The sequence below is a fragment of the Dipodomys merriami genome, unplaced genomic scaffold, assembly GCF_024711535.1.
Source record: "Dipodomys merriami isolate MVZ:Mamm:240054 unplaced genomic scaffold, mDipMer1.0.p SCAF_4, whole genome shotgun sequence".
Classification (NCBI taxonomy): Eukaryota; Metazoa; Chordata; class Mammalia; order Rodentia; family Heteromyidae; genus Dipodomys; species Dipodomys merriami.
Genome location: NW_027205603.1, coordinates 10526625 through 10553716, shown reverse-complemented (window position 1 = coordinate 10553716; position 27092 = coordinate 10526625). Strand labels below are relative to the sequence as shown.

General features: G+C 37.2%; 1 protein-coding gene and 1 pseudogene across 2 annotated transcripts in view; one reads left to right on the top strand and one right to left on the bottom strand.

Moving 5' to 3' along the window:
• Window positions 1-27092, top strand: part of Dnajc1 (DnaJ heat shock protein family (Hsp40) member C1) — a 189185-nt gene that overhangs the window by 90920 nt on the left and 71173 nt on the right. For both annotated transcript variants that reach the window (XR_011365605.1, XM_069990497.1), the window contains exons 7-8: window positions 5354-5444; window positions 13447-13610. Coding sequence is in view for 1 of the 2 variants with exons in the window: in XM_069990497.1 (XP_069846598.1) it covers window positions 5354-5444; window positions 13447-13610 (255 nt within the window). In the remaining variant the exon portion in view is untranslated. The remainder of the gene's footprint in view (window positions 1-5353; window positions 5445-13446; window positions 13611-27092) is intronic.
• LOC138805518 (large ribosomal subunit protein uL18-like) lies at window positions 13647-15300 on the bottom strand (annotated as a pseudogene).

The following is a 27092-nucleotide window of genomic DNA, read 5'->3' as shown; positions in this document are numbered from 1 at the left end:
AGATGTACAAGTCCTTATGTCGAAAACGAACTTTACAACTTTGGTGGGCGGGGGGGGGGGGGGGGGTGTGGGGAGGATGGGAAGGGGAAACAGAGGAGGAGGCTACAATGCTTGATAAGAAATGTACTCATTATCTTGCCCATGTAATTGTAACCCCTCTGTACAGTATTTTCACAATAAAAAAATGAAACTTACAGCAGATAAAAGTATTAGCATACCAGAAATATAAAAGCTAGTCTGGGGGCTGGGAATGTGGCTTAGTGGTAGAGTGCTTGTCTAGCATGCATGAAGGCCTGAGTTTGATTCCTCAGTACCACATAGAGAAAAAGTTAGAAGTGGCGCTGTGGCTCAAGTGGTAGAGTACTAGCCTTTGGCAAAAGAAACTCAGGGACAGTGCCCAGGCCCAAAGTTCAAGCCCCAGGACTGGCCAAAAAATAAAAGCAAAACAAAAAGCTAGTCTGTATTTGGTTCTACACCTCTATGCATTCAGCATTCAGGAGGCTGCTGAAGAAGGAAGATCTTGGTGTGAGATAAACCTAGGCTTATATAGCAAGACCTTGTCTCAAAATAAATATAAAAGGTAAAAGAAGTAGTGTTTTTCCCCCCAACAAGTAGATAATTAGAGCTGTCTAGTGAGTACAATAAGCTGTTAGATCTTAAACTCCATCAGTGTTCAGGCTGATGGTAATTTTTATGAAAGTTCTAGAAAGATTCTTGAATTCAATTTGAGGTAAGCAGTATCTGCAGCCTCTTCTGTCTCAGCCTAAATGGAAAAGTAGCTTTTAGGCTTTATCTCTCTCTCTTTTGTAAGGTTGAATTCAGGGACACCAAGGGCTCTACCTTTTGAGAGCTTGTTTGGAGGTTCTAGCAGGGGAGCGCAGCTACTCGTATACCCTTGACCGAAGACCGGTCCTCCTCTATCGGGGATGGTGGTCCTCTTCGACCGAGTGCGCAGCTTCGGGAGGGACGCACATGGAACTGTGAGGGAGGAAGGGGACACCCGCCTAGCCAGCCAGATCAGCCGAATCAACCCTGGCAATCAATGGGGTTTTTTTCAGAAATTTACTTACAGTATTGTTATGGTTTGAATGTGAAATATCCTATAAAAGCTCATACGTTAAAGCCTTACGTTATCCAATGATGGAGGCATTTTAGGAGTTTCTGGAAAGTGTAGGTGGTGGAGCCTAGATGAAGGAAGTAGGTCACTGGGGGAACATCCTTTGTGGTATCTTGTCTCTAGCCCAGGACACTCTCCCTCTTTTTGCTTCTGTCTTCCATGAGATGAACAGACTGCCACACAGCCCTGCCCCATGATGTTCTAAATACATAGGGATAAACAACCATGGACTGAATAAACCCTCTGAAATCATGAGCCAAAATAAATCTTTAATCCCTTTATGTTGTTCTCCCAGACATTTGATCACAGAGACACAAAAGTAACTAATATATGTAATTTTTTTGGTGTTGATAGCTCTTTGTAATCTTCAAAAGAAATTTGTACAGTGAAACAATCCAGAAGGCATGGAGTATCTGCCATCTTTTTTCTAGCTTCCTTGCCTGAGAGCTCAACCACGTTCCTTGTTCTCATATTTTTGTCTACTTCTCCTACTTTAGATCAGAGCCCTTTTCTAAACTTAGATTGCTTAATATTTCAAAGTTTATATGGAGAAGTGAAAGCAAACACAAAATACCAGTTCACCACTTTATTTTGTCACTTAAATTAATTAAAATAAGTGTCTATTTATATACTACATATTAAACTTTATCATGTAACAGGCATGATGCAAAAGCTTCAGGAGAGATATAATGTTTATATCCACAGAAATCTGTAATTTCTGTCTAGGTAAACCAGAGTATATTCTGGATTCAAATAATTTTTATGTTTATTTTCTCTACTAAACAGATTTTCCCTAAGGGAGAATAAGAGGGGGAAAAGGTTGAAACATTTGATCTTTTTAACCCCTTTTGAGTACATGAATCACATTTAGAATAAATAATAATGAACAGCCAACTACTGTAGTCCCAAATTCTACCAGTATATAGCTACCAGCAGAATCAAACTATTTTATTTTTAGCTAATTTTAATTATTGAAAAACAGTTCCTGGGGCTGGGAATGTGGCTTAGTGGTAGAGTGCTTGCCTAGAATGCATGAAGCCCTGGGTTCAATTTCTCAGTACCACATACACAGAAAAAGCTGGAAGTGGTGCTGTGGCTCAAGTGGTAGAGCACTAGCCTTGAGCAAAAAGAAGCTCAGGGACAGTGCCCAAGCCCTGAGTTCAAACCCAGGACTGGAGGGAGAAAAAAATAAACAGTTCCTTATATTTACCCAAAATCAAAACTTTCATCTCCAGAATTGTATATGGTAATTTACACCATTTTTTTTTTCAGTAATGACCCTTAAAATAGACTGCGGTAGTTACCAGGTTGTCCCTAATCTTCTCATTCCCAGTCCCTGCTAAGAGACAATTTCAAGCTGCCTCACCATTTGATCACTTTCCTTTTATAGCCTTCCTTTTGGCAGTGTGCTTTAAAAAATGTGGTATACCATGCTATATATAAAGATGACTGGAAGGAAATACTGAGTAAATAAAATTATTTGAGATTGTTAGTTTGTTGAGGGAATAATGTTTCCTAGAAAAGGCATGTTGTAACTATAATTCGAAAGTAATTAAGAAGAAAATAAAAAGCATTTTGGTGAAATATAAAGCATGAAAGAGAACTTGTTTCTAATCCAAGTAACGATAAAACACATGACCATGTACAAGACACATATTAAGTGTCTCCCAAATATTGACCCATGTGATCATCACAGTAGTCCCATGAATTAGGTACTGATCCATAAAAAAGTTAATATGCTGAATGTCATAGAGTGTTGCGACCGCCTCGACCAGCAAGGAAGACGCAACACCGAGCACTTCTCTCTGCAGTTTATTCAGGACCTTTGAGTAATCTTCTGACCCCAACCCCGGGGAGAATTCCCCACAGCTTTAAGTACCCGCTGGGTAGCCAACCCTGATACGCCACGTGGGAACCACCAATAGGTTCAGGTGCGCGGAAGCAAGCCAGATTCTTTGCCTTAGCCATATAAGAGTTGTTTACCACAGAGAGCACTCGCCATCGGGAAGGCGGAGGGCGGAAGCCGGCGCCATCTTCCAGGTGCAGCTGCACGCAGCTCTCTACAATAGAGTGTTAAAATGGAAGAGCTGAAAGCTTCACCTATATAGTATAGCTCCAGCTATATGGAGCTTTTGTTCTTTTGTGGTGCTGTACACCTGTAATTCTAACACTTGGGTGACTAAGGCAAGAGGATCATGAGTTTAAGGCCAGCCTGGACTACATTATGGTACTCTCTCTCTCAAAAAAAAAATGGTCCTTAGTCACTATATCTGACTAATATTGTGATTGATTTCAACCTACCTTCTTTGACCTCTCACAAACAACATTTATCTTTCTTTTTAATGTTGCCACATTTCCTATTCCCCAAGGAGCTAGTGCCTTGCTGCCCTTTTCTTCTTCCCTATTAAAACTTACTATATGGAAAGAAACAAACAAGCTCATTCATTTATTCACACAAAGGTATATGTGACTGATATGACTAAATATAAAATATTTCTCTAGAATTGGGAACTTTTAAAAAGGGGAACAGAGGGGCGTTAATGGGACATAAAATCTTTAAAACCCTGTTGACTTTTAAATGTAATCTTTATGTTTATGGTCATGGAAGGAAGAATAAGTTGGATGCATGACCATTTATGCTTTTCAAAATGTATCACTGCTTAGCTGGCCAAGGTTTGTAGGAATTTTTGTGCTAGAAATGATGTAGTAATATAAAAATCAGGATGGAAAGAACCAAGAGAAATAGCTTTACTATATTATTGATGCAATGGTTTAGGAATACCTTATTGTTGTAATTATTTACAGGCCTAGTACACAAGAGAGAATTGCTCTATTTTGGAGAACATAAAGGAGCTGGTACTTGAACAGACTTTTCAAGGATGAGAGACAGTTTGTTAAAGTAATTGTGATTCTTCTCCCATGGTATAACCCCTGTTTTTACTGTATTTGATTCTGGTGCCCTACATCTTGTATATACATTTTTCTAATTTGGGAAGGGAAAGGGAAATAACAAAATGCTGAAATAAGGATTCAAGTTAACCCATTGTAACAATGAGATGTACAAGACATTATGTTGAAAATGAACTTTACAACTTTGGGGTGGGGGGAGGAGTTGGGGAGATGAGGAGGGAAGTGATGGTAGGGGAAAAACAAAGGAGGAGGTAACAATGCTCGATAGGAAATGTACTCATTACCTTATTCAAGTAACTGTAACTCCTCTGTACAGTATTTTTACAATAAAATATATATATACAAAAAAATTTTTTTAAATAATTGTGGGCTGGGAAGGTGGCTCAGTGGTAGAGTGCTCACCTCGCATGCATGAGGCTCAGGGTTCAATTCCTCAGCACCACATAAGCAGAAAAAGCCAGAATTGGTGCTGTGGCTCAAGTGGTAGAGCACTAAGCCTTGAGCTGAAGAGCTCAGGGACAGTGCCCCAGAGTTCAAGCCCTACGACTGACGGGGGGGAAAAAGAAAAAGTAATTGTGAAGGAGCAGAATACTCTGGCTAAAAGTAGATGATATTTGCTGTATAATATGAAGTCAAGGAGTATAATAAGCTTATATTCATTGTTGGGGTCATCATATGCCTAGAGCATAAGCTTGTTTATTTTCATTGTTGTGATTACTCTCTTGGGGGCAGGGAGATGCACTGAGCTAAAGTCTTACCTTTGTGGCACTCATTGAGACTTTAGCCAATGTATCTTGACACCTGAGTATGTAGTGTATGTCCTCCCATATCTGTTTTGTACTGGTTTCTAACAATGGAAGGACTAACAGCTTTGTGCTTATATCTAAATGGTCATGTGTGTGTGGTTATCAGATCTGCATTTAGAGATATTTAAAACCTACTGGAGTTAAAGGACTAATGTAAAAGTACTTCTTCAATCACAATAGTATAATTTACTATTGCAAATAACCCAAGTCAGCAAATAAGTTTTTCTGTTGCCTGTCCACTCAGTAGTATAATTTTTTAAAGTCATACAATGGAAGAAAACAGGAAATGGAGGATTTTTCATATATGAGATAAAGAAATTAAGTTTATGCATGTGTAGTTTCTGCACTTGGCTCTCTCCAAGAGAAAAAAAAATCACAGAAAAATATTCTATTGCTTATGTTCATCGTAAGATTTGAAAACAAAAAGTTACTTATGAGTGCACTATTTTAAAAACAGCTAAAGAGAAAATGTTGTCAAAGCAAACTGATTTTTGTGTTGACTTATAACTTCTTTTTTAAGGATGCTGGGCAGTTTTATGCGAAATATAAAGAGACAAGATTGAAGGAAAAGGAAGATGAATTGACTAGAACTGAACACGAAACACTTCAAAGTGAGTTTTAAATAGTTTTACTACGTTAGCAATATTGTATAAAATTATCTCAATTTTGATTGCTATTTAAATTCAGTAGCAATTCTATGCTTTCCTTTCCATTTTCTAATGGAGTCACTTATACTTAATTTATAATGCATGGAAAATGCTGTATTACTGAACCACCCAAAGTCTGATGTCCAAAGGAAAGATTGAATCAACATAGTTATACCATTCCCATCCCTCAAGAATGGGGCTGTCCAAAGTTTACAAAGTTCTCTTAAGTTTATCAGTATTTTCAAAAGAAATGGAATACGAAAAGACAGTTGTTGCTGATTTTAGGAAAAGTTGAGTATACATTTAGAGAAGATATTTTCCAAGCCCTGATAATTTTTTCTCATTTTGTCACACACACACACACACACACACACACACACACACACACACACACACACACACACACACACACACACACAGTCTCACACACACACACACACAAAACGTCTGGTTACATTGCTTTACTTTTAATAGTAATACATTTCTTAATCTTGTCCACGCTTGCTTTCTTCCAATAGTGTGTGAGTCCGTGAAAGTAAGGTCTTTTTCTGTATTTTTCAGAGCTGTGTTTCCAGGTTCCAGAAAGTAGAGCTTAATTGTTTTTATGGCTATTTTTCTGTCTGACACAGTCCTTCATATGGTAGAAAAACAGCTTTAGAACAAAAATAAAATTACCAGTGGGTGAATATATGGATTAATGGAATTCCATAAATATTAATGAAGGTCAACTAAGCATCTGTTCATATAGAACTCTATTCAAAGGACCCCATAAATTAATTTTAAAGTTCCAATAATCACATAGATCAAATATAACTGTTTAAAGCAGAATTCTGTAAACAGAGAAAAGTTAATAGAGAATAAACTGTTAAGTTTGGCAGATATGCATGTGTTGAAAAGTAGAAATGGGTAGAAGAAACTCTAACTTTAACTTTGCTTTTGTGAGGTACTGGGGATCCAACTCAGGGACTATTACTTGAACCATGCTCACTCATTTTGATTTGTTTTTCAGAGAGGTCTTGTGCTTTTGCCTGGTTTGGCCTCAGATTTCAATCCCCCTTCCTCTACCTCTGGAGTAGCTGGGAGTTTAGGCATGTGCCTTCACACCTGGATAAACGTAACTCTTACACAGTTGTTTCTTTGGGGGCTTTTGGAGAGGTTCCTAGAATGAGATTTTAACTGAGAGCCTTGCACTTGAATGTCTTGCTTGCTCAAGATTGAGCCACACCTCTGTGCCATCATTTTTGCTGGCATATTGGGAGATGGAATTTCTCCAACTATTGTCCCTGGGCTGGACTCAAACAGCAGTCCTCCATATCTTAGCCTCCTGAGTAGCTAAAATTACAGATATGAGCCTGTAATCATAAATAGAAACTCATTCTTTTATTAAACTTTTAATTGGTGCATAAAAAGTATACATATTTATGAATAGTATATAATGTTCTGATAATATATGCATTGTATAGTATTGAGGTCAGAGTATCTTTTTTCTCAGACACATTTGTGATGAAAACATTTTTCTGTGTGTTTGAAACAGATGTTATCAGTAAATTTATAATACATGTTTGACATACAGAGATACTGTTTTTAAAGATGATAGTTTGAATAGACAAAAGAAGAGAGGGTAGAAATAGAACTTATTACTCATAATGTACTCATTATCTTGCCCATTATCTTGTAACCCCTCTGTACAGTATTTTCACAATAAAAAAGAACTTATTACTCATTACCCATCTCTCTATACCTAATATGAATTTTTAAAATATCACATCAATCCCTTCTGCACATTCTTCTATATGTACAGAAATAATACATTATTTGTATTTGCTTCTTTTTTTCCAAATTTTTTATTGTGATTAAGTGGTTACATAATTTCCCAAATTTCACAGTATTGTGGGATAGTTGTGCTTAAAGTCACAAACACATTCTAACTTTCATGGAGAGAATTGTCTATCATGATTTATAACATTTATGAGTCTATGAGCTTTGCAATACAGTTAATTCTTCCACATTGGGTGATATGTACATTTCTTTCATTTTGTATAACATTAGTTGTTCTCTCTTTCCACTTGTTCCCTCCCTCCCATCACTGCCATTGTGTTGCTTAGTTCATTTTGGTCAATGTCCAGTGCAGCTGATGGATCCTGCTGGTATCTGTTTTCCCTAGTTCCCTCCAGTTCTGTGTCATCCTCCTGGTTTCCCTCCGGTGTGCTCATGTATACCATACATGTGATCAGCAGCATGGGGTTATTTAGTAGTGATTCCACCAGATGAGTGGAAGTCCTTTGTTTCTTAAGTCCTGTTAATTTTGTCGTATCACTTAACATTTTGGATTTATTGTGTTTGCTTCTTGTTTTTGTGACCTCATCACATGTTCCAGTGGTGGTACCAAGAGGAGAGCAAGTAGATGATGGGGAATAAAATACTCCTTTTTAGGAAGTCAGGATGAGAGACTATTAGTGGGCAATGTACAGCAGGATTCTCTTTTTCTTTTTTCTTTTTTTCCTCACTGATTGTGAGGCTTGCACTCAGGGCCTGGGTGCTGTCCCTGAGCTCTTTTTGCTTAAGGCTAGCTAGCTCTCTACCACTTTGAGCCACAGCACCACTTCTAGTTTTCTGGTGGTTAATTGGAGATAAAAGTCTCACAGGGGGCTGGGAAGGTGGCTCAGTGGTAGAGCACTTGCCTTGCATGCATGAGGCCCTGGGTTCGATTCCTCAGCACCACATAAGCAAAAAGAAAAAAGCCGGAAGTAGTGCTGTGGCTCAAGTGATAGAGCGCTAGCCTTGAGCTAAAGAGCAGAGGGACAGTGCCCAGGCCCAGAATTCAGGCCCCACGACTGGGGAACCCCCCCCCCCCCGCAAAAAAAAGTCTCACAGACTTTCCTGACGAGGCTGGTTTTGAATCTTGATCCTCAGATCTCAGCCTCCTAAGTAGCTAGGATTATAGGCATGAGGCACCAGTGCCCAGTTTATATAGCTTTTTTTATTGGCTATGATAGATGTTATTTGTAGTATATTATAGTCTACTGGTGTAAACATTTTACTATCTCAAGTGATACCTAGAAACCTTACCTCCTTTTACATTTCTTAACCTCCCTTATGTATAACTGTCTTAAATATTTTTTCTATATACACTGAATATTTTAGTTCTTTTGTTCTTTTTTTTTTTTTTTTTTTTTTTTTTTTGCTAGTACTAGGTCTGGAAATCAGGATCTGGGTGCTGTCCCTGAGTTTTTTTGCTCAAGTGTAGCCCTCTACCACTTGAGCTACGGCTCTACTACTAGCTTTTTGGGTGCTTAATTGGAGATAAGCATTTTATAGACATTGTTGCCTAGGCTAGCGTTGAATTGCAATCCTTAGAGCTCAGCCTCCTGAGTAGCTAGTATTACAGTATGAGCCACTGACACCCAATTTAGCCTTCTCACACCACCCTGGGAGGGAAGCTGGGATAACTCACTATAGCTGGCAAAGGCAATATACTAGACATTAACCCTGGCAGAGGAATAAGGGAGGAAAGAGAGTGAGGCTATAGTGTTTCATTGTTTTCCTAAAGCAGAGTGGTTATTGTCTACAACATTTTGCCTAGTGAAATTCTGTTCTTGCCAGAAAAAGATAATATGGTTAAGGTGTTGTGGCTTTGATTAATTTAAACTCTATTGTACTGGTTTCAACACTATCAAGGTACAAATGTCAATCAAGACATTAAAAATAGCCTTAGGTTCATTGCTAAAAAGCCTAGATCACTATTTGGTAAGTGTGTCTTGACATAGAAACGCTTTTGTGCTTTCATTCCAAATATTTGATCCAAGTGTCTGGCTCATAAGTTGAGTTAAGTCCAAGTAGTAAGACAGACTACTTATGCCAGAATGGTTTTTTGCTTGTTTTATGGGGCTGGGGATTGAGCCCAGAGCCTTACATGTGATAGGCAGAGTGCATGTCACTGAGGCCACATCCCAGCTACAGACTGTTGTGGCTTTTTTGATTGTTTATTCTGGTCCCAAATTCCTTTTGTTTTCAAGGAGCATTAAAGTAGGAGTCACTTAAGATGGCTTTTGACTCATTTATCATTCCTCTGATGATCTCCCTGAATTAGCTTTTAAGAGAAAAATCATTTTTCTTCATTTACTAGACACTTAATGAATCATGAGTTTCACTTTTACTTTATTTTTCTTTAGTTTTGTTTGATTTTTTTTTGTTTGATTGATTAGATTATTTGTTTTTTGTCTTTGACTAAATTACCATTGAGGAATAAGTGTGATGTATCTTGAGACCAAAATTTATAAAACTTAAATCAGATTCCCATCCATCAAGATAAAATACATATTGTATTTAACTCAGATTTTCCCACATAGGTCTAATGCTGCTGAAAAAAAAAATCCTCATAGATTTATTTTTCTTGAATGAAGTATCAATAACGATATAAAACTTGGGTCCATATTAATTATATATATGTCTTATTGAAAATCAGAGGAATGATGAGGACAGACTAGTCTCAAACTTAGGAACCTCCTGCCTCAACCTTCTTAGTGCTGAGATTATAGCATGTGCTACCACATATAGCCGAAATACCAAATTTTAGAATTTTAGAATTTATTGTTATTATAGAGGTGATGTACAGTGGAGTGACATATATGTCAGGTAATAAGTATATTTCCTTTCACACACTCATCTGTTCCCTCATTCTGTTCCCTCATTCTCTCCCAGTCCTTCCCTTCCATCTCTACCCATGAGTTGTATAGTTCACTTTCATTAATGTCCAGTGTACTCCATTGCTGTACTTTTTTACCCTTTATCCTTGGATTCTGTGCCCTCTCCCTTACCCTCCCACAGATATGCAGGTGAATACCCTGTATATAAGGTAAAGGATACAAAATCTTCAGAAAAAGAAAAAATAAATTTTAAAAAGTCTTTTGTTTACATATCTTTGGAGATCCTTTCAGTATGTATATTTTACATAAATATCAAGAAGCACTTAGGCATTGCACTTTTGTGATTCTCTCCTAAAACTACCTCTTTTGGTCTCACTGTATGTGAGTATCTAGTATCCTGTTTAATTTGTCATATCCAGTGTGTTTTAGATCTAACTTCCACTTATCAGAGAGACTACACACCATTTGTCTCTCTGATCTTGGCTTACCTCACTTAACATGATTTGTTCTAGTTCCATCCATTTCCTTGCAAATGACATTATTTTATTCTTTCTAATAGCTGTGTAAAATTCTGTGGTATATAGGTACCAAATTTTTTTTGATTCACTCATCTGTTGTGGGACACCTGGGTTGTTTCCATATCTTGGCTACTGTGAATAGCCGAGCACTGACCATGGATGTGAAGATGTCCTTATCCTGGTTCATGATACTCAGGGGAGATGCCAAGGAGTGGTATGGATGGGTCTAAGTTTAGTTTTTTTGAGGAAGCTCAAAAACTGCATTCCAGTTTACGTTCCCGCCAGCAGTGCAGTAGGGTTCCCTATCCCCACCAGCATTTGTTGTTGTTAAAATTCAAAATGTTGGCCAATCTAACTGGAATGAGATGTAATCTCAGAGTTGTTATGATTTGCATTTTCTTTATGGGTGGCCAGAGAAAAGGAGCATTTCCTCGTGTGTTTCTTTGCCATTCTTACCTCCAATCTTTGGAGAAGTCTCTCCTAGCTCCCTTGCTCATTTAGTAAATGGTGTATTAAGTTTGGGAGGGATTAGTTTCTTGAGCTCCTTGTAAATATTGGATATTATGTCTTTGATGTTTTGCTGGTAAAGATCTTTTCCCAATTGGCTGGCCATCTTTCTAGTTTAGTAACTATGTCCTTAGCTGTGCAGAAACTTTTTATTTTAACATAGTACCACTTGTTGAGTCTCTCTCTTATCTGTTGTGCCCCGGGACTCTATTCAGGAAGTTCCCGTCTATACCTATAATTTCTAATGTTTCTCCTACTCTCTCTTGCAGTAGTTTCAGAGTTTTGGGTCTGATATTGAGGTCTTTAATCCACTTTGAATTGATTATTAGTGCATAGTGACAAGCAGGGATGTACATTTAGTTTTCTGCGTATGGCTGCCCAGTTTTCCCAACACCAGTTGTTGGAGGCTATGTTTTTTTCACTGTATGCCTTTGGCTTCTTTGTCAAATATCAGAAACCTGTAAGTATGTTGTTTTATTTCTGGGTCTTCTAATCTGTTACATTGATCTTTGGGTCTGTTTTTGTGCCAATACCAAGCTGTTTTTGTTATTATGGCTGTAGTAGAGTTTGAAATGTGGTATTGTAATACCACCTGCATTGCTTTTATTTTGCCTAGAATTGCTTTGGTTATTCTATGTCTTTTGTTGTTCCATATGAATTTGGAGTTTTTTCCCATCTCAGTGCCAATTTTTAAAGAGGTGATATTTTACCACATGCAGCATACTACACACTTAGCCTAGAATTATTAAAGTAGCACAGGATTTAATGAATAGTTATTTACTAAGGCTACTTGTTTATTGGATGAGTTTTTGTTTAATCCAGTAGCACTAGGGTTTGAATTCAGGGCCTTGTGCTTGCTGGGTAGATGCGCTGCTACTTGAGCCATGCCTCTAGCCTTTCTTGTTATTATTTTTTGAATAGTCTTACTTTTTACCCAGACTGGCCTGGACAGTGATCAGTGATCATCCTTTTTATGATTTCCATGTAGCTGGGATGATAGGCATGTACTACCACGTCCACCTTTTTATTGGTTAAGATGGTATCTAAAAATTTTTTCCCCAGTTGGGTTTTGAAATAGTCCTCCTAGTCTCCACTTCCCTATTCCTACTAGCTAGGATTATAGGTGGAACCCATCATATACAGCCGTTAGTTTTAGATATCTGAATTTTCAGCTAGATTACATTGTGTAGACTTTTAAAATTTGATTTTGTTTATAATTTTGAAATAGTATTTGATCATATACTTTTATACATAAATATGCCTTCATATGTTATCTATCTTTTTGTTGTGATATTTCTTTTTTCCTTTATGCTTATCTCTACATTCCTTCCATCTCTTCACCTACATATCTTAGTGTGTTCATCCATATTTTTCTCCATGCTTATCTAATATCATTTAAATATATTTACTTGCACATGCCTTTTCAGTAATTTTGAAAAGCATTATTTTGCTTTGTCAATTTCTATAGTTGTCCTACTTCAGTGATGATGTAGTATATCATCAATAATTAGTCAGATGTTTTGCTGAGCTTTTACTCAGTTACCAGTTTTATATCTTTATAAAGAAATAATAACCAGTCATATATGCAGACATACCTATAAACTTACATAACAGTTACATTCCAATGTTTTTATTAATGAGAAACTTTTGTTGTTGTTGTTGATTGTGGGGCTTGAACTTCAGGCCTGGGTGCTGTCACTGAGCTCTTTGCTCAAGGCTCTACCACTCTCTACCACTCTACCACTTTGAGCCACTTTCGGTTTTGCTGTCACTAGGTAATATAAGCTCACATGACCACCATGGTATATTCAGTGATAGAAACAGTGTCATATAACACTAGACATTATTGATAGCTACTGGTGCTGCAAAATTATCTTTGCATTTGTAAAATATTGAAATGATAATTACATACCCCTTGTTCAGAAAATGAACATTTGTTCTATTTCCCCAATATTACATAGCTAATAAGTGGTAAAGGTAAGATTAACACCCTAAACTGAAGCTCTTTCAATTCCCATAGTGAAATACTTCGATGAAAAATTCTTTGAAAACTAAATGTATGTATAAGTCAAGTAGTGATTATGTCATAATCATTATTAACAGTATCTGAATTTTAAAATAATACAATAATAATGTACAATAAAATTTATAATAAAGCAATTCTGTTTTGATAAAAAGAATATCACTTATGTGTTCTTTCAAGAGTTGATCTATGAATAAGGTATTTGAGTACTTTTAAATTCTTTTAATTTTTAACAAGTGTCAATAATTGGTTCTTTTAAACATTCTTTTTAGAACAGAAGAAAGTTAAAGTTAAAAAACCCAAACCTGAATTTCCTGTATACACACCATTAGAAAGTACATATATTCACTCTTATGATCATGGGACTTCTATAGAAGAAATTGAGGAACAAATGGATGACTGGCTGGAAAACAGGAACAGAACACAGAAAAAGCAGGTAAATGCCTTCCCAATCTCACCCTTCTGCTGAGGATCAAACTGCAGGGCTTTGTACCTGCAAAGCAAATCATTAAACTTATATTTTTTTTTGACAACAGGTCTTCTTATGTTGTGTGGACCAACTTTGATTTTGATATGTAGTCCAGGTTAGCTACAGACAGATTGGGTCCTCTTGCTGCCATTTTGCAGATCTACTTTGCTAGCATTATAGTCATGCCTAACTATACCTGGCATAACCTTTTTAAAATTTAAAATTTGTTTTAATTGCATAAAGCACATATAGAAAAGTACATATAGGAAAGTTTGCAGCTCAGTGTTCATAAAGTGAACCAAATTATTGCTGAGACCAAAAATTAGAACATTGCCTATATATAGATACCTCCCACATGCATCCTCCCAATTGCTACTTTCCTTTTCTATTTGGTTCTCTTTCAGATTCTCTTTCTCTTCATTGAAATGTTCATTAATATCTTCCATTGTCCATTTAAATTTATTCGATTGTTTATTCTTGGAATCATTGTTTTTTTTTCTTTTAATCATCCTTTCCAATCCTTTTTTTTTGGGGGGGGGGGGGGCTTGTCAATAAGTTTATTGTCTTTCCGAAAAAATCCTCATAGAAAATTGTTTGGTTTCGGGTTTGGGAAGGTGGCTCAGTGGTAGGGTGCTTACCTTGCATGCCTGAGGCCTTGGATTCAATTCCTCAGCACCACATAAACAGAAGAGGCCAGGAGTGGTGCTATGTCTCAAGTGGTAGAGCACTAACCTTGAGCTGAAGAGCTGGGGGACAAGGTCTGGGCCCAGAGTTCAGGCCCCATGACTGACAAAAAAAAGAAAAGAAAAAAGAAAAAAAGAAAGCAGCCTGCTCCTGAGCTCTGAGGAAGCATGCCTTCTTTTGAGCTACCCTATATTTCTTCTGAGGAAGGGACATTTTGGGAGGATTCCACCTCTTCTTCACTTCTGTCTTGGGCTTCTTCACATAGACTGGATTCTCTCATATAGCAGTATGCGCCTTCTTGTACATTTCCTCCATCATGTCTGGAGTTACATTGTTCTTTATATACTAGAGCATATAATCTGTGACATTCTGATCCATGATGTGCTTCAATGTACTTCTGCATTGAACTCCTTGCTCTCAGAATCATAACCAGGGAATTGTTTGGTACTATGAGGAATAGACAAGCCTCCATCCACAGCTCCCTTCAGGGCACCAAAGACTTTATTGCTAGTGGTAGTTGTAATGCAGGTAGGCCTGCATCTTAATAGCAGGTGAAGGCACCAAGTTTACCATCAATGCTTTCTACATTGTATTCATCCCCGATCACCTCCACTTGGCCTTCATAGTTCTTGTCCATGCGAAACCTATTGAGAAGCTGATGGGCCAGCAGCCAGGCCAGTACAATAGGCAGCTGCATAATTGGTTGGGCTGACTTTCACACCATACTTGGGTAGTTGGTGCGCATATGCCATGCAGATGATCATGTCTCCTATGCGTGCATAAGCAATCTGACAAATATCTCTGTTGATTAATGAACTATCATTCTGTATTTGGGTGTATTGTACGTATTTTTGTCTTGGATCACCAAGCGTTTCCTAGCATAGTTGTCAGTTTTACCCTCTCCTTGTCTTCTAAATTTCACTTGATATCTCTTAAAGTAGGTCTTATTCTTGAGAACTGTGACAAACCCCATCCTGCAGATTAGAGACCCCAGAGTACAGTCCCTTCTCAGTTCTTTTCCTAGCATTTTGGCCACATTGTATCTTTGGAAATCAGTTACTAGAGTTTTAGGCTTTAGTAGGTGTCATGTATTGTTGTATTAGCATTTCTGTGTTTCTATGTTGAGATTTGCTCAACTGCTAGGATGAATATCTCGCCCATTTTTATGTAAGTAGTTTTCTCAGTAATATGCTATGGGTTATCAATTTGTTGTATAGTGTTAAGTTTCATTTGAAATGGACTTAGATATAGTATATTTTCCCTTTGGCTTTTTGTTTTGCTTTTGTTCTTGTTTGTGTGCTAGACCTGGGGCTTAAGCTTGTCAGGGCCTGAGCAATGTCCCTGAGTTTTTTGCTCAAGGCTATTGCTGTAGCACTTGAGTCATAGCTGTATTTCTAGCTTTCTGGTGGTTAATTAGAGGTTAGAATCTCACAGACATTTCCTGCCTGACCGTCTCTGAACCTCAATCTTCAGATCTCAGCCTCTTCTGTTGCTAGGATTTGTGGACATGAGCCACTGACTCCTAGCCCTGTGACTTTTTTAGTGGTGATTAGTGGCTTTATAACATAATGCATGCTGCATCAGAGCCAAAGGGATATATTTTGTCTGTAAGTTTTACAGGAGTGGGATAGTTGTGGTATAAACAACAGTGTACATGGGACCTCTGTGGTTTTTCCTCCAGTCTTGTCAGCAGTGTGCAGTCTGAAAGGGTATAGAAGCAAGTTATGCTAAGGTCTTTGTGGATTCAGTGTCTAAAATGCTTGCATTATTTCTCTGTGTTATTGCTGTGGTAGTAACTTGTCCAAGAGCAGGACTTTAGCATCCCCTTCCTGCAGCAGTGCCTACTTGGATCCAGAGTATCAGTTAGGGGCTCTTAGCTTCCCTGTTCTTTATGTTGAAGTATTCATGACAGTTTTAAGCAGAAGTAGGTAATGACCACAGTACCGTGCAATTTCTCTTCAATGGGGCTTGGAGTGTAACCCAGCAGCAAAACACCCGGCCAGCATGCTTGGTGCTGGACTTGATTAAAGGAACAAAGATAATAGAAGAAAAAGTAAACATGTCAAGGCAATTGGCATCTGTAAACCTAATTACTCAGGAGATTGAGCTCACAAGGATAGTGCAGTTCAAGGCCAGCCTAAACAAAAAGTTGGACACCCACATCTCAACAAAGAAAATGTAAACAAAAGGCACACTCCAGAACAGCCCAAGCAAAAAGTGAGTTTCTTAGAAAAACAACTAAAGCAAACGGGGCTAGAAGCAATGTTCAAGTAGAGTACAAGACCTTGGGTTCAACATTCAGTACTGCCAGGAAGAAAAGAAGAAAATCATTTTAAAAGTTAGGAAGTAGTATGGTATTTTCACAATTAAAAAAAAAAGAATGACAGTTTAAAAAAAATTAAGAAGTAGCTGGGCTGGTGACTCATGCCTATAATCCAAGTACTCAGGAGGCTGAGATCTGAGGATCATGGTTCAAAGTCAGCCCAGGCAGGAAAGTCCGTGAGACTCTTATCTCCAATTAACTACCAAAAAACTGGAAGTGGTGTTGTGGCTCAAGTGGTAGAGCACTCGCCTTGAGCTGAAGAGTTCAGGGACAGTGCCCAGGCCCAGAGTTCAAGCCCCACGATGAACAAAAAATAAATAAAAATTAAAATTTAAAGAAAGTAGGACAGCAAGACAAAGGCAAAGAAGAAAAGAGAAAGCAGAAAAAGAATTTGAAGAGTTTAAAAAGTAATAAAAAATGAGAAGTAATAGAAAATACACTAGACAGAAAGGGGAAAAAAAAAACAGCAAAAATGCTGAGATACTTGAAGACTTCTCTTCCAGGATCCCACAGTGTGGAGGAGGTATGGGCCCAGCCGTAGCGTACTGTGATCCATCTTAGCTCATGCTGAACAGGTTGGGGCCAAATGCTGTGTCCCCATTTTTCTCCTGATGGGCCATATTGACTACCCTAGGGTGTATTCTCTCAGGTGGCTTTTAACATGCCTATCAGAAGCTTCGCAAACATGAGAGATGTGGAAGATGCAATGAGCCTGTTTAAAAAAATTATTGTCAAGGTGATGTATAGAGGAGTTACAGTTATATAAGTAAGGTAATAAGTACATTTCTTGTCAAACTTATTACCCCTTCCCTCATTTTGTTCTCCTATTTTCCCACCTCTCCAACTTTTTTTTTTTACACCAAGTTTTTTCAGATTATAGACTGCTGGGAATGAATATTCTCATTCGAGAAGGCTGCATGATCCATGACTTGGCCTATTTCAGGGCCATAGCAAACCCTTCTCATCAATCTCAGTGTTATTTGGGTCATGCTGGACAGGCCCTGGGGTTTCTAGTCAGCTTACAGGTCAAATATCAAACTACTGTTCCATCCCCAAATGCTTCCTAGTTGAGAAGCAGTCAAACCCCAGAGCTCCGCCTGGAGGGAAGGGGTACAGTGAAAACTGAGTCATTTGCTAGTCTCAGTCCCAGACATGACCATTGTGCCATTCACTCCTCATCATATTTATATCTTTATTTATATCTTTATTTTCTACCGCATAAAATTCTCAGGGTTTGTGCCAGACACACTCTCAAGAAGTGAGTTTCTGTTAATTTTCATAGTATCTCCCACTCAATGCTTCAGTGTCTGTGGTAACCCTAAATTGAGATCACTGGTGTTTTCCTATATTCAGAGCAACACAGCCCTGCTTCACAGCCCTGCTTCTTGTTATGACATGGTGAGATTTGATGAGCAATGCAGTTAACTTCTATAAAACCAGATTATTCTGTTAGAAAAGTCACTTGTAAAGCCAAGCATTGGGTGGCTCATGCATGTAATCCTAGATGCTCAGGAGGCTGAGATTTGAGGATTGAGGTTTGAAGCTGACCTGGGCAGGAAAGTCCATGAGACTCTTATCTCGAAAAACTACTGAAAAAGCTGTAAGTGGAACTGTGGCTCAAGTATTAGAACACTAACCTTGAGCAAAGAAGCTCAGGGATACTGCCCAGGTCCTGAGTTCAAGCCTGAGACCAGCAGCAAAAGGAGAAGAAGGAGGGGAAAAGGGAGAGGGAGGGGGAGGAGAAGGGAAGGTTCCCTTTTAGATCAAATCTCCAAAGTGTCAACTACTGGTGTTTTCCTGTAGTTAGCCTTGCCCAACTGCTTGAAGCATAGGGTTCCCTGTCTCAAGTTTTAAATTTCTATTAAAAAAAAAAAAATCTTGCTAGGATTTGGATTGGAATTACATTGAATTTATGGATCAATGTCTACGGCCATACCACCCTGAACGTGCCCATCTTGTCTGAATTTATGGATCAACTTAGGAGATTGTTATAAGTCTTTTTTTTTTTTCCTTTGGTACATCTTTTATTGAACTTACCTAAATAGTATTGTTACACTTTTCTAAACGGTACTCAAAATGGTACTTTACATTTCATTTTCTGGTGTTGTCTACTAATTAGTTGAACTTTGCATGCAAACCTTTTATTACATAATTTTGCTCTATTTACTATTCTTGTAAGTTTTTAAGAACTATCTTGAGATTTTTCTGCATGGATAATTATGTTGTCTACAAATGGAGAAAGTTTCATGCCTTTACAACTTGAAAGCCCTCTATATCTTTTTATCGCCTTTTGATTGAATAGGAGCTTCAATTCAGTGTGGAAGATTTCTTTTTTGATGGTGGTGTTTTGTTTTTATTTTAGAAGTGATAGAACAAATTTTTGTCTCATTCTCAATCTTGGAAAGTATTTAGTCTTTTCACCAATTATTGTGATAATTCTAAACTTTTAACAGAAGCTTTTAGTTAAGATGAGAAAGCTCCTATTTCTAGTTGCCACTGAGTTTTTATCATGTATGATGTTAGATTTTTTGCCAGTTTATTTTCGACATTTGATAGGATAATTATATGGTGTTTTCTTATATGTATAGTGAATTCTATTGACTGATTTTAAACCAGCCTTGAGATCCTGGGATAAACCCAGTTGATCTGTACATAATATCATTTATTGTGGATATCATATGCAGTTGTCCTCTATGCTTTCTCTTGTGGTTATATTAGTCTTATAATTTTGTTTTTTTAAATATCTTTGCCTTTTTGACTTCGTATAATATTTGAAAGTATTTGTTATATTTTTTCTAGACTCATTGGTAGTACTTCATTTGTTATTAGCAAGTGAGTTTTAACAGTGTATATATCTGAGAAGGTGTGATTATTTGATCTAAGTGTATTATTATGAGTGTTTCAAATGTTCCTTTATTTCATTTTAATATCTGTATAGTCTATGGTGATGCCACTCCTTTATTTCTGATATTGGTAATTTTCAAATCTTTAAGTCATGGACTTTAAAAGTCAGTATTTCATTAATTTTTCTCTATTGTTTTTTAGTTTTATATGGATTTTATTTCTGCTTTTATACTGTTTTTTTTTTTTGCCAATGTTCTACTTAGTTTGAGTGTGATTTGCTCTTTTTCTAGTATCTTAAGGTGAAATATTAGCTAATATATGGTAAAACATTTTATAAGCACAGCAACCTGAAAAACATGAAAGTTTTCTTTTATTCTTGGGATGCTACTGTCAAAGTATTAGTATGTGTTAAAAACAAAGTGAAATATCAAGAACTTTACATGGCTCACTAATACGAGTAAATTGTCTTTTAATCCATCTATGAATTTCTTAATATTCTTGAGCTCTTAGACTAAAAGTTCAAACCCAGGCTGTATATGCCAGAAAATTTCAGGGTTTTTATTTATGACAGTGCCAACAACATTTTGTAGCAATAAGTGAATGACAATATAAATAGTAGAATATTAGATGAATTACACAAAATTATACAAGTTACTTTTATTGTTTTATAATTGCCTAACATTTTATGTTAAGCTAGTATCCTTTTCCAACTTCCAAAAAAGTGTAATATTTTAAATCCACCAAACAGATTTGAAACAGTTTGTGAAAATAATCATTCAAATTCATAATAATGAAAGTAATACTTTCATGTCATGTCAAGCCAAAGCAAATAATTTTCCACCATAAATTATTATAACAAATATACTGTTTATATATATATATACTTTTTAAAAATATTCTTCCCTCCCCTGTGACCTAATGGTAATGTTCTCCAGTATTTTATGTAGGAGACCTGGATTTCATTCCTGTTCTTGTTCTCTCTCTCCCTGGGGCTACAATGAATAAAATCAGAAATGAAATCACTATCCTGCATCCTTATTGCCATGGGCTGTACCCTTGTCAGATTTCATAAGCTAAGCTAGATGGGCTGGTTAGTACTGGGGTAGAAGACCTCAAAGAAAACAAAGTCTGTGGAGCACAACATCTATGCAGTCAATATTTCATCTTCTAAGAAACTTGTCTTACAGTTATGACTTCCTCTTTACTATTTGATTAATTTGTTTGCCCTAGAAAATAAAAACAAAAATGTCTTTAGAAGTAAATGCATTTTTAGTCATTTAAATTAATATATTTTTCCTTTCTAAACCTGAATGATTGCTTAGTATGAAAGATATTTGGTTATATTTCTCAGGAGACAATATCCCAACTAGCAAATTTTCAGAGTTTTTATTTGATTTATCTCTGAAGTATCAGCCTTTTTTCCTTCTGTTTGTTAATACATCCTTGTTTCATACATAATGTAATACATGATATAAAATAATTTTTAAAATGCAAATAATGTAATTAAACATCCAAAATTAAATTGTTTTCTTGTTCCCCTTAACAGTTAAATTATGTACATACTCTGTAATTTATATTTTAATTTCAACTTATTTATATAGATATATCCCTTCTAAAGCTGTTCCTCCCAGAATGTGGACATACAAACATAACTTTTCATAAGCATTAATGATATGAACATACACACACATACACACACACACATCCCTGCATTCTCTAGCTTACTGTTTTTCTCCTTCTCCCTTTTTCTCCCTCTTGTCTTCATGTCCTCTCTCCCTCTCTTTCTCTCTTTCCTTCTCCCTTCCCTGGAAAAAAATTTTAAATGATATTTTAGGTAGAACCTCAGGACATAAAAGAATAATACAAAAAGCATGACATGTTAATGCCAAAACGTAAGATGCTAGTATCCTGTTCTGTGTTCCTCTATTCTTCTCTTTCTTGTCCACCAGTAAAAAAACAAAACTATTTAACCAGGTGCTGGTGGTTCACGCCTAGCTACTCAAGAGGCTAAGATCTGAAGATCACGGTTCAAATCCTGCCAGGGCAGGAAAGTCCCCGTGAGACTCCTATCTCCAATTGCCACCAGAAAAACCAGAAGTGGCACTGTGGCTCAAAGTGGTAGAATACTCATCTTTGACAAAAAGAGCTCTAGAACAGCACCCAGTCCCAAGGTCAAGTCCCAGGATCAGCACACCAGGATCCCGGATCAGCATCTACCACACAAAAAAGTAGTATAAATACGATCCTGAGAAGTATTAAACAATGGGGTTGATGGCTCTTCGTCTATTCTTTGTATCCATTTCTCACTAAAATGAGTTTAAACCAAAATTAAACTCCCAGAATTACAACAATCACTTAAAAATGGAAGGCATATTCCTGTATGAAATAAGACTGCCCAGTTATTTGTATAAACTTTGATCAAATATGTACTCTAGAAATATTCCATTAACTATTTCTCTATATATAATCAGTGATTTTTCAGCAATTAGTTTTTCAGGTATCCTACAGTATTAACCATATTAAATCAACCTTCCTTAACAAAATACTTTGGGAGTGGTGTGTTGGTAATTTTTTTTAATGGGTTGTTGGGAGGGGAAATGCCTTAATTTGTTAGTATTTGCCAATTTCATGATGAAATTTCTCTCACTATGGCTGATTTTAAACTATCACTGTGACATTCCTAATCTAATAGATTATAGAATTAGCAAGAGCTAAGAGACAGTAGTGCAGCATTTTATATTTCCACCACGTAGACAAAGCAGATGTAAACATCCTCAAAGGCATATACAACAAGAAAATATAGTAAACTGGGAAGTTCTGAATTTAGAGTCAAGTTAAGCATGTCTGAAAGCCTAAAATCTCAAATGAAATCAAAACTTTTTCAGTGCTAACCTAGAAACTTTTTCAGTGCTAACATAACAATCAAAACATTTCAGATTTTGGAGCATTTCAGATTTTTGCCCATTATATACTGTGCAAGTATTCTAAATCCAAAACACTTTTGGTCCCCAGACTTTTAGTTAAGGTATATTCAACACTTACTACCTTTTAAAGTAAAGTTGAATTTTTTGATTAAATTAAAATTTAATTACAGATTTACATTATTTAATGAAGAATATTCAAAGCTGACTTTTTAATTCATGAAAATGGTTAGCTCTTAAGAGCAGGTTTTAGCAGGGCACTGGTGGCTCATGCCTGTTAGCCTACTACTCAGAAGGCTGAGATCTGAGGCTGAGATTGAAGCCAGTTGGGGCAAGAAAGTCTGAGACTCTTACCTTCAATTAACCACCAAAAATCGTAAAGTGGAGCTGTGGCTCAAGTGGTGGAGCACTAACTGTGAGTGAATAAAGCTAAGGAGCAATATCCAGGCAGGTTGTATATGCTCCAACATTACTACTTGATGATTTGGTTTTACTTTTTTTTAATTATGTAATCTTTATACTTAGGAAAATACATAAAATTTCCACTAAAAGTTTGATTCAGCTATTCTCCCATTTATTGACTAAACTAATTCAACTTAAGTAGTATTGTAGAATGTTTTTCTGTTGGTATTTGGAAGGATATTTGGAAGCTATTATATACCATTCTGTGTGCAGTTTCTGTTTATCAGCTTGAAGCTATATCTCTTAAAATGTTATCTTATTCTGTAGTCATTTAATCTCTTACCATCTATTGCCTAGTAGTATGACTTGAAACCTATCAAAATGAGTATTTTCCCCATGCATGACAACTAAGACCAGCCCTGAGTATGGTGATTTATTGGGGAGATATTTTGCCTTACAGATCTTCAACTACCTAAAACTGCCTAGACAGATGTCTCATTGTTAAAAGTGGGGCTTGAATACACGATATTTTACCAAGAAAAAAAAAAAATGGCATCACCATGTGCTTTTGGCCAGCCCTCAGTGGCTCATGCCTATAATCCTAGTTACTCAGGAGGATGAGATCTGAGGATCACAGTCTGAAATCAGCCCACGGGAAAATCTGCAAAACTCTTACCTCCAGTTAACCACCAAAAAGCTGAAAGTGGAACTGTGGCTCAAGTGAGAGAATACGGGCCTTAAGCCAAAAATGCTCAAGGATAGCACCCAAGATCTGAGTTCAAGCCCTAGGACCAGCATATACAAGCATACATGCATACCAAATGTGCTTTTGTAGGGGGTGTGTTACAAGCATTTCATTGACAGGTGTCTTTCCTAACCTCTCTCTCTCCCCCCTTCCTTCCCCTCTCTCTCTCCTCTCTCCTCCTACCTTTTCCTTTCCCACCCACCCCCACTCTTTCCCCTCTTCTTTCCTCTTCTCTTTTCCTCTCCTCTCTCCCTCTCTCTTCTTCTCTTTCTCCTCTCTATATTAGTTAGTGGCCTTGAACTCTCACTCATGGCACTCTACCACTTAAGCCACACTTACAGTTACATTTTACAAGTTAATTGGAGACAAGGCCGTCTGGTTTCAAACCACAGATCTCAGCCTCTTGAGTAGCTATGTTTATAGAGGTCCTTCTAAATGTGCCCAGTATGTGATAGCAAATACTAGGTTTGCCTTGATTTTGTGTTTATGAAAATGTATCCCAGTGGACTTAATACAGTTTAGCTTCTATGACCAGTTGATTTGAATGAAAAAAAGTAATTTGAAGCTTTGTGAGCCAAGACTAGAAGACAGATGCCTTTTTGAAAGAATGTGGGTTATAATAACCACAGGTGTACTAAACTTATTAGCTTCTTTTTTCATTTCTGTAGTTACTTTTTACTTTAGGGGGCTTATGAATTGAATTAGATATATTCCATTGGATACCTTCATAAACAATTCTTAAAGGCTTATATCAGTTATACAGAGGAAGGGGGATTTCATTGTTACTTCTCCACAAATGTTTACACTGCATTCCAATCACTTTTTCTCCCCTATCCACCCCACCTCTAAGAAATAGCATTCCTATGGGCTGGGAAGGTGGCTCAGTGGTAGAGCGCTTGCCTTGCATGCTTGAGGCCATGGGTTCGATTCCTCAGCACCACATAAGCAAAAAAGCAAAAAGCAGGAAGTGGCACTGTGACTCAAGTGGTAGAACACTAGCCTTGAGCTGAAGAGCTGAGGGACAGCGCCCAGGCCTAGAGTTCAGGCCCCACGACCGGACCAAAAAAAAAGAAAAAAGAAAAAAGAAAGAAATAGCATTCATTGTCTTGCTTTTTTAATGCAATTAGTTTGATAACATTCCAGTCCACAGTTCTAATTACCCTTACAATCAACTCATTGGTATTATCAGCTTGCTACTTTATTAATAAAATTATTTTTAGTTAAAACATTGCCTAAAACATTTTTCTTTTCAGAACTATTTATCTTTGCCAAAAGATAATTTGAACTATATCTATTAGAATAAATCATCTATTTTGCTCAGTTGACATTTTTGCAATGCTAGAATTTGAACACATGTTCCTGCAGTTGCTTGGCTTGCTTGTACTGCTTGAGCCACACCTCCACCCTGGCATTTTGCTGGCTGTTTTGCATATGGAGTGTTTAGGATTTTTCTGTGTGGGCTGGCCTTGAACCTTGTCTCAGCCTCCTGATTAAAGATGTGAGCCACTGGTGCCTGGTTTTTAAAACTACACTTCAGGGATCTTTTGATAATCTGGACAGAGCTGTCCAGGAATTTGAGAGCTCAAAAATTTGGGATATTTGTTTACTCTGTGTTTTGTATCCTTGCTTTTGAAAATCTAAGTACAGTAAAGGGGCTGGGAAGGTGGCTCAGTGGTAGAGCGCTTGCCTTGCATGCCTGAGGCCCTGGGTTCGATTCCCAGCACCACATAAGCAAAAAGAAAAAAGCCAGAAGTGGAGCTATGGCTCAAGTGGTAGAGTGCTAGCCTTGAGCTGAAGAGCTGAGGGACAGAGCCCAGGCCCAGAGTTCAGGCCCCACGACTGGACCCAAAAAAAGAAAAAAGAAAAAAGAAAATCTAAGTACATTAAAAATCACTTCCTACAAATATTATGTACATACGTCTTATGTAATTCTTAGAAATATAACTTGTATGTTAACAGGAGAATATAAAATATTCAGGTCTTTCAGTTTTTCCAAACAAATTTCCAACTTCAAGCCTTTCTGCACACAGACCTGCCCAGGGCCTGTGATTTTTCAGTGATTTGGTGGGGGGAGTGGAGGGAGGCAAAAGTTCATTCAAAAGAAGTCGTTTGGATTACTACTATGCCAATTATATGAGAATGCCCTGTGATTCCTCCTCTCTTTCCTTTCTCCTCCTGCCTTTTTGTTTCTGTATTTTACTAGCGTTTGAACTCAGAGCTTAGTACTTGCTAGGCAAGCACATTACTACTTTAGTCTCAACCTCCTATGCTTTTTTTGCTTTTCAGTTTGCTCTTCAGATAGTCTCACACTAATTTTGCCTGGACTGGCCTCAAATTACAGTCCTTTTGGCCCTGCTTCTAAGTAGCTGAGATTACAGGTCTAAACCACCATGCCCAGCCTGGATTCCTTCTTGAGTGACCCCACTTGTCTTTGTAGACAGGTTACTGTGATATCTGTAGTCTTTAACATGATAAAAGTCCCATTTACCACCCCTAATGCCAGGCTAGCCATAGGATGTCAGCCCAGCGCTCATCCTTCCTCTGTTGACACACTTTAAGGAAGTCCTGTTACTTCCCTGCTGCCTCACATAGAACCTGGTACTGCATAAACCTGGGACCAACCCATTCCAAGTTTTAGGTAACTCTTTATCCCTCAAAATTAACTTGCTTTTTTTTTCTTTCAGCTCTTCCATTTATACTCAGATATTCTTTTCTACATACTTTACACATAAATGAAACCTAATGCCTTTTTATAACTACTAAGTACACAATACTAGTGTAATCTGACGCAATACTCTTTAAGCAATTAAAAATAAGCAAATAATGGGTTTCCATAGTCTGCTATATTAAAATGGTACTAATTAATGTTGTTACAGTACCTTTCTTTGGGAAAAGAGAATGACCATAGGCTCAGCTTTAGTGTTATAGACTATGATAAAGTAGAAACATGACATAAAGTATGTACTTGCCATACTTTAGTGGACATCCACAAAATAATAATGTAGACTAAAATATGTACACAAGGCTTATTTCATATGTAGCATTCATGGATATTCAAGAATATATATGTAGCTGTACGCTGGTGGCTCACACCTGTAATCCTAGTTACTCAAGAGACTGATATATGAAGATCACAGTTCAAAGCCAGACCAGGCAGAAAAGTACCCATGAGACTCTTACCTCCACTTCACCACTCAAAGTGGTAGAACACTATCATTGAGCAAAAGAGCTCAGGGCCTGCATTCAAGCCCCACAACTGACCAAAAAAAAAAAAAAAATTTATGTGAATAGATAACAAAGAACACTATTGAAAATTACATGAGGTATGTGTGTGTGTGTGTGTGTATGTAAAAGTGGAAGTCATAGCCCTTCAGTAATTTTTAAAAGAATTAATGAATTATTTTATCAGTATATCTATTCCTCTCCTGTTCTCTAATAGGATCTTCAGCTTCATAATTTCATTCTGACTATATCACAGAAAGCTGAGATTTTTGTATCATTTTGTGATGGTTATTTGACTTTTAACTATT